Source organism: Phallusia mammillata, chromosome 1 (assembly GCF_965637545.1).
Source record: "Phallusia mammillata chromosome 1, kaPhaMamm4.hap1.1, whole genome shotgun sequence".
NCBI classification, from domain to species: domain Eukaryota; kingdom Metazoa; phylum Chordata; class Ascidiacea; order Phlebobranchia; family Ascidiidae; genus Phallusia; species Phallusia mammillata.
In genome coordinates, this window is record NC_137252.1 from 23,412,643 (window position 1) to 23,420,739 (window position 8,097).

Here is an 8,097-nt window from a genome sequence, read left to right on the forward strand (position 1 = left end):
CAGTAAGCCAGCTGTGATGCAAAGACTTAACTGAATAGGATGAATCATTTCCCAGCGTTTAGATGCAAATTTATACAAAAGCGTCATTTTGAACAAAAGCGTCATGTACAAAATATAGTATCAATACCGAAAGCCATGACACCGAAAAAGTTTATTGGTCTGTTTGGCCAGACTGTTTTTATCATAGATTATTTATAAACTACTCGTATTTATGAACTGATATTTCAAACTTTATCCTTACGTTGGTAAACTCCTTTTTATAAAAGACAGTTACAAACAACCTTGCCATATTCAACGTATATTCAACTACATTCAACAACTGTGCCTTCCACTTTGTGTGCTTTTTTTACTCCATGCTATGCCGATGGCTGTCACAAAACTTTGTACACATTTCTGCCTACATCGTTATATTCAGGCTAATGAACAACATTCAGCGGTACATTACACATTTTTTGTCACCTGATATTGTCGATAAGAATCCAAAGCGACCAAAATCCGAAAGACAGACCCTAATCGATTGCCTGGGGCGTAGAGTACCTTATAACCCAGTAAACCGCAACAAAAAGTGACGCACAGTGTCTTCGATAGATTACAACGATCATGCATTAAAACTCATGATGTGTGAAACCGCAATTAAGACCATGGCACACAGTAAAGACAGGGTAATTTAAGGACGACCAACTAAATGAATCATCACCGTAATATCCGAATTACTTCTTCGGTATTTGACATCGTGTGATGAGGTAACTTTACCCCTCACACCCTGAAGAAGTCGGGAGCACAGCAATCACACGACTTTAGTACAACATGACATTAAAATCCTGTCGGAAGCCAACATTCATGATTAAGAAACGTCACGGTTTGGTAAATCTGAAACTTGTTGTCCAAATTTGAGCTTTAAACTTTAAACTATTGATATTTTTAGCTTTGCAAAATCTATCAGAGCTGAGAACTGTTTAAAATTTTTGGCTTTTTAATATCCAATACAGCTTTAAACTATTTTCTTTTTTGGAGTGGGTTTCAGAAAGTACGTCTTTTCAAAAGTTACGTCACCCGGTTATTACTCAACGCCTCAGGTAACGGTCGTTTATGGGTTAAAAAGATTCAGGCGGGATAAGTAAGTGGATTGAGCGCGTCTAGAGAAATCCTCCCGCCAAAATTACTCGTATACGTTAATCAGCGCGTGCGTGAGCTGTTAACCATAAATGCCTAGCTGTTTGCAACACACACCTTCACGTTATATAACAGTATGATCATAAACATATGAGTTAATGCATCGTATCGTATTGTAGTTATGGTTTATGTGCACTTTAACGCAACAAACATACATATGATGGCAAAGTGGCACGTAAACACAGGACACAGCTGCAAAAACCGAGCGGTTGAATATATATTATTATTTTAATACGTTAAAATATTACTCAGAGAAGGATCGCAAAGGTAAAAAACGCAGCGGCTGTACCTGGTAAAGAGAAAGGGAGCCTGAGAGGTTGGACTCTCGTTGGAGAAATAAGGCAACGCGACTGGGTTTGACAATATGGGTGAATTCCAGCGGATAGAATAATTGATGTGACGAATCATACGAACGATTTGGTATCCCTACTTAGAAACAAACTGATTGACAAACAAGTGAACCCCTGGACTAGCCTTATCTATTTGTACGTCCTTGCTACGTTGCGGTAAATCGACCATTACTAAAGAAATAGACAAGAAAGTTCACCCCCTCATATACTTTGTGAGAACTCAAACACTTTGCTGTATTTATGCATTGTACATTAAGGGATTAAGGTACAAAATTTTTGCGACAAAAAATTAACTAAACTACATATTTATACTGTTTATTAAGACACATCTTTATTTATTCTGACTAAACTGTGTTTCTGTAGTAAAGCTTGCGATGTTGGCCAAACATACTGTAAATGCGTTTCTCAAACTTCAATACTTTATAACTGCGATTTACTTATTCTACAGTGGCCATGACATGTTACAAATAAACAACAAACTGAAGTGCCAGATCATACAACTTGAGTTATATCCTAGAATGCACGTAAAACATGACCTGAATCATAAACGACGCATGCTCATACTTCACTGGTGCTTCACGGCTGATCAAAAATTGGTTACCAATATTCTACGCACTATTATTTAAAATCGTTGCAGGAAGTTTGGTACAGGATTTCCTGTCCTAGTCTGATTTAACGTACACCCGCAACATACGTTGCGTTGTTAGGTGTTTCTACAACAGATTCCCCCAAAACAAATCAAGTATAATTTCTATACTCTGGTTTGTGCCTGTTTGCAATTCCAAACATTCCAACGACTGTAAGCCCTGTATAGCATTTTTATGTGCTTTAAAAAAAATGATTGTAGCCCAACGGTTATACCCAGTCAAAAATTTTCTACACCTAACGCCCGGGCCATACCCGACCAACACTCGTTTATCTATCGTTTATGCCAGGATCGGCCGATTCATACTTAACAAAACATACGCCATATTTATATCTATGGGTCTTACATGGTTTCGCCATACTAGGGCCTAAAATGGCAAATGTGGTATAATTACACTTGGCGTTAAAAAGATTAAGCAAGAAATTGCCATACTTGGGTGCCGAGAGTGAGGCGCCACACCTGTTCGGGTCTGGCGAAATGCTGTATGTGAGAGAATATTAAGCTTTTGGTTGACAATGTTATTATTGACACCATTTTCAAACGATAGTTTTAAAGCAATTCGTACGACGACTTGAATTGGTGAACATTAAAAAATTAAAAGTAATGCAATTAATGTGTGATCATTATCTTTTTGTACCTTTAGCGAGCCTAAAGTTGACGTGACGGTTCGTTAGCGCCTAATCTTTGACAACTCAGGGCTTCAATAACATAAATATTACACATATCACAAATCATGTCAACTGTTAAGTAAACGCAGTCGAACCCAAATTGCACAATACTTGCGCAATCATTTGACCTATGAACTTTACGAAACGTTGTTTGTCGTGATTGGTTAATGCTAATCTTGAACGTTTTGAATCCGGACTAAGAGCGATCACGTGTTGCTTGGCGGCGGGAAAGTTTTAATCAAGGAGGTTTACGAGTGTACGACGACTATATTGTTTATTTTGGATCTGACTAAAAAACGTAGGTTAATGATGCCACCCGAAAAGGGTACAGCGCACAAAACATTCAGCAACTTAAAAAGAACTCGAAATGGAGAAGGAAGCAATCTTCGAAGAAAAGAAAACTACAAGCAGCAGCTATAATAATTGCTGAAAAGACCCAGAATATAAATGAAAATGATTTTGAATTGCTAAAAGATAACCAAGAAATAAGAAAGCGTGTTATGTTGCCATACAAAGAAAAATTTGTTGCTATTAATTTACTGCAAAATTAAAATTATGTACGGTTTCAAAGGATTTTACAAAGCTACGAAATGAAAAACTTTGTGTGCGTAAAATATGCTGATGGCACAAATGATGTTGTGCCTAAAGGATGGTTGGTTGGCACAGATGCATGTAAATGGCCACCAGAGATTTGTAATGTGCAGGATTTAACCAAAAAAGAAGTTGTGGCAGAAGAAGAATGGTGCACATGCCCTTGTATTGTTCTCTTCCAAGCTAGTAAGTGTATTAAGATATTTGTTACAAGCATGGTTTACTTGATTTTTTCTTTGCAGGTATTTATGACCGATGTATCAAAAAAGGATACACCCAAAGTAATTTGGAGGACTCTGATTCAGATATATCCATTGAAGAAGAACCACATCAATTGAAGATTTCACCATTAATAAGAACAGACTCATCACAAAAAATGTATGTATATATCACTAGCTCCTCAATATTGCTAAGTTACATCTAATTGGTGGATTAATGTTGACTGCATTTTGTTGTGTACAAAATTCCATTTGTTTTAACATATTATTTCTTTATCATAATTGTTGTTGTGAAAAATCAAATCAAATGGTTTAAATGATTTCTTTTGTGTTTAGAAATACATTTAAACGGCCATTACCACCAAACCAAAGACCTTTAAATGGTAATGAATATAAATCCCTAATAGCCAAGATGGAAAGGATGGATGACAAACTGGAGACTATTGTGGAGATACTGAAACAAAAAGTAGTGTGTGCAGCTGTGACAGAAACCATCTTTCCAGAGCCAGCTGACAATGAAAAAGATCTGGTAGAATTGATCACTCAAATTAATGTAAGCTGCATTTTCACCTAAAATGGAAATAAAATTTAATACTCTTAATTGTCAGGTTGTGTGTTAACAAAATCTGTTTTTGTACCTATGCCAGCCCTACCAAATAATGACAATTTAAACATTTTTATATGATTGATTATAATTGCATGTTTACATACTTGAAGGACAAGAAAAGAATCGGAAAAGTAATTGATATGGACGGCCTGCAAGGCACATTACGCAACTTCATCAAGTTGTTCATGACGAAAAATCTGGCACTTAAATTTTCCTGGAGTGGATTGGGTTGTGGAAGAAAACAGACAAAAATTTCTTTTAAAACTCATCCTTTGTTTGCCTTTTTTATAGGTAAGACATGATTATGTTTTGTTGTAATTAACATTGCAATGATGTGGATTTTAAAATTCAGGTCAATGAATTTTAGGTTTTTTTTTCTTTTTTTAGATGTGCTGCCATACACCAGACATAATGGTGCCAGTCACCAGGAAATAGCTACTGCAGTAAAAAGGGTCCTTCCAGGGGTTGGTGACTGGGATGGCGGTCATGTGAAAAGGGTAAAAATCCAACAGCCAAATGAAAACCCAGGTGTTGACACTGACTCTTGCGATGATGCATAAGTATTGTCTTTATGCCTGCCATGTGACTTAGAATGCTTTTGGCCGAGACATCCAAATTGTGTGTTCTATGCTATGTGCTGGCCATCTAAACTGTTTGTCTAATGCTTTGTACCGGCCCTCCTAACTGTGTGTCTTATGCTTTGCAAAGGCCATCTAAACTGTGTGTCTTATGCTTAGCAAAGGCCATCCAAACTGTGTGTCTTATGCTTTGCACAGGCCATCTAAACTGTGTGTCTTATCACTCTTATGCTTTGCATCAGCCATCCTAACTGTGTGTGTTATACTTTGCACAGGCCATCTAAACTGTGTGGCTTATGCTTTGCACAGGACATCTAAACTGTGTGTCTTATTCTTTGCATCAGCCATCCTAGCTGTGTGTGTTATACTTTGCACAGGCCATCCAAACTGTGTGTCTTATGCTTTGCACAGGCCATCTTAACTGTGTGTCTTATGCTTTGCACAGGCCATCTTAACTGTGTGTCTTATGCTTTGCACAGGCCATCTAAACTGTGTGTCTTATGCTTTGCACAGGCCATCTAAACTGTGTGGCTTATGCTTTGCACAGGCCATCCCAACTGTGTGTGTTATACTTTGCACAGGCCATCTAAACCGTGTGTCTTATGCTTTGCACAGGCCATCTTAACTGTGTGGCTTATGCTTTGCACAGGCCATCCTAACTGTGTGTGTTATACTTTGCACAGGCCATCCTAACTGTGTGTGTTATTCTTTGCACAGGCCATCTAAACTGTGTGGCTTATGCTTTGCACAGGCCATCCTAACTGAGTGTGTTATACTTTGCACAGGCCATCTAAACTGTGTGTCTTATCACTCTTATGCTTTGCATCAGCCATCCAAACTGTGTGTCTTATGCTTTTCGCAGGCCATCCAAACTGTGTGTCTTATGCTTTTCGCAGGACATTCAAACATTGTGTCTTATGCTTTGCCCAGGCCATCCATCAAATCCAGGCGTCCTTTATATTTCGTTTTGTACTTCTTTTTAATACATTGTCAGGAAATATTATTGGAAGTGTCATATTGAAAGGCGGCAAAGTTTGGCAGTGCCAAGGATAATATATGATTGGTTATGTGTGGTACAAACAATACTTAAATGAGGACCTAGTATGGCGGAAAACCGGGCCGTCATACGTGGTTATTATCTTAGGCCGAGCGTACGGCGTCGTGTATGAACCAAACATAACTGGAACGTTCGGCGCCAAGCTCGAAGTGTTTCATTGTTGAACATACGCCACACATATATGCCAACTTAAGCAAGGCACCCAGGTGCCGCCCATGTGAGGCTGCCAAGCGTTACCAAACATAATTATGCTTGGCCCGGACATAAATTTTTGACTGGGTAGCGACCAACCTTTGGTTACAGGACCGGTGGAACGTATTTTTCTGACGATTGAAAACAATGTTAACACACACTTGTGTGATTTAGGCACAAGATATCAGTTAAAAAAATTTTTATTTGCTGTTCGGTTTAATCGCAACACATAAAACACTCTATATAGTTTGCTGGTTTATTTCGTTTTGTCCTCGGTGAGCGAGCTACGCCTGAATGCGTTTATGCTCGCAAATAGTTCGACGTCAAAATGCATATTGATCGTCTGTAGCCCTAACCCATCAGATTTTACTAGTTAAAGCAATGTCGCTTAAACTTCTTGCTTAAACCAACGCCTGTGGTTGGGACGGGATTGGAACTTACAATCTTGTGAGCACACGGCGGGTGAGCTAACCACACAGCCACCTTGACGCCGAATAGTAATTTATATTAATAAACGGAGAGGTTGCAATGGAAAAAATGCTTTTGTGTTTACTCCACGTAAATCACACTTATTGGTGCTTGAAGGTAAGATTTGTATCTGATATTGCATACCGAAACACTCCACCGAGTTTCGGACTAAATAGCCTCTGCATTGAGTGCAGTTGTTACATGCCCTTTTGGCACTATACCCCATCTTTGTTTTAATTTAGCGTGTATTCAACCTAAGGTTTCTAATCGTTGATGTTATGCGCAGAGCCGAAGCAAAATACATTGTACTGGGCTTGATTATACAAAGGTGACGTCACACCGTTTTAGTTGTGTCCATCATCACAGTCGACATTATCGCTTATTGCTACTGTTGCCAATATCAGTCAAACGGTTTAAATTATAAGTAGGATAATGTTGCTGGAACGTCGTTTTATCTTTTGTTTTTCTCTACTTTCTTCAAATTCCGTTTAGTTTTTGTTTTATTTAAAAGTTTGTTTGATTACGAAGTATTGATTAAAAAGGAATTGCAACTTTTAATGCTTCTGTCCAAACTCGAAATATCTATGCCATGTAAAAATGCCAAAAGATTAGGGAATTTCCAAGCGAACAATTGACATTATGTAAATGCACACGAATATGTAAAAATTCCCACTAACATGAGGAAGTACGTGCTGGGTTGCATGACAAAAAATCTAAGCTTTTACTGTGGCACTTTTCAGTTTCAGTTTCCAACACATCGCTGTGACACTCGATTTAGTTTAAAAAGAAGATGTCATTAACACATTTCAATCGTGACCACAGATGGTTTTGTATTTTTAGTAGCATTGAAACGAATTTTCAAGTACTTCTACAGTAGTACAGCTTTCGCAAACGCTTTCATCGTTATTTTTAAAGGCTTTTTATTTTGAGACAAACCTGATTTTCAACACTATTTGCGTATTATGACGTCATTATGGTTTAAGAAATATATGTGATGTTATCAAAGAGCACTAATAGTGATGTTAGCTGGTCTATGATGTTATCTGATCGGAAATTCCTTAATCAAGGAAAACAGGCTGTAAATTTGCTTCATTGGCAGCAAGTGTTGTTCACACAGAACGATTGGTATTTATTGGTAACAATCGCAAACGTTTCAATATTGTCTGCATGCAGCCGAGGTTATGTAGCAATATGCTGCACTACCATATTTCCAAATGACCTAATATTCACCTTGCATGCAATTGCAGCGCATTTGATGGCTATACAGCCTTGACAGTATTCCTGATTCAAAATATTTGATAAATTGGGCTGCATTCTATTACTGAGCCAAACAAACTCAACCAATGCAAAACCGAAAATTTAACAAAATCTCTTATCTTAGTAGTACTCTAAACATAGAAGCTGTACCTAATACTGCAAGTCGATATGTTTTGGAATCTGGGCTAAAATGCCTGCATTGCACCATATTTTGAGAAAACCTGCATATTTTTTATCCGTCATATAGCGTAACAATAAATGGAATCGACACAATAACATAAAACCTCAGAAA

At 37.8% G+C, this 8,097-nt stretch overlaps 1 protein-coding gene across 1 annotated transcript; it reads left to right on the forward strand.

The window, feature by feature from the left end:
- The first annotated feature begins 2,387 nt into the window (after positions 1-2,387).
- On the forward strand, positions 2,388-5,834 carry LOC145208885 (uncharacterized). The gene is made up of 5 exons (XM_080079132.1): positions 2,388-3,614; positions 3,671-3,806; positions 3,983-4,199; positions 4,364-4,544; positions 4,641-5,834. Exons 1-5 carry the CDS (start codon positions 3,428-3,430, stop codon positions 4,811-4,813), a joined length of 894 nt encoding a protein of 297 aa, XP_079935258.1. The 5' UTR covers positions 2,388-3,427; the 3' UTR covers positions 4,814-5,834.
- Positions 5,835-8,097: the final 2,263 nt, after the last annotated feature.

What these genes read in the sequence shown, in the direction of transcription:
- LOC145208885 (XM_080079132.1), top strand. Translation starts at nt 3,428, where the DNA reads ATGAAAAACTTTGTGTGCGTAAAATATGCTGATGGCACAAATGATGTT. An exon ending in ACAGACTCATCACAAAAAAT is followed by an intron (nt 3,807 to 3,982) that starts GTATGTATATAT and finishes TTTTGTGTTTAG; the next exon opens with AAATACATTTAAACGGCCAT. An exon ending in AATTGATCACTCAAATTAAT is followed by an intron (nt 4,200 to 4,363) that starts GTAAGCTGCATT and finishes ACATACTTGAAG; the next exon opens with GACAAGAAAAGAATCGGAAA.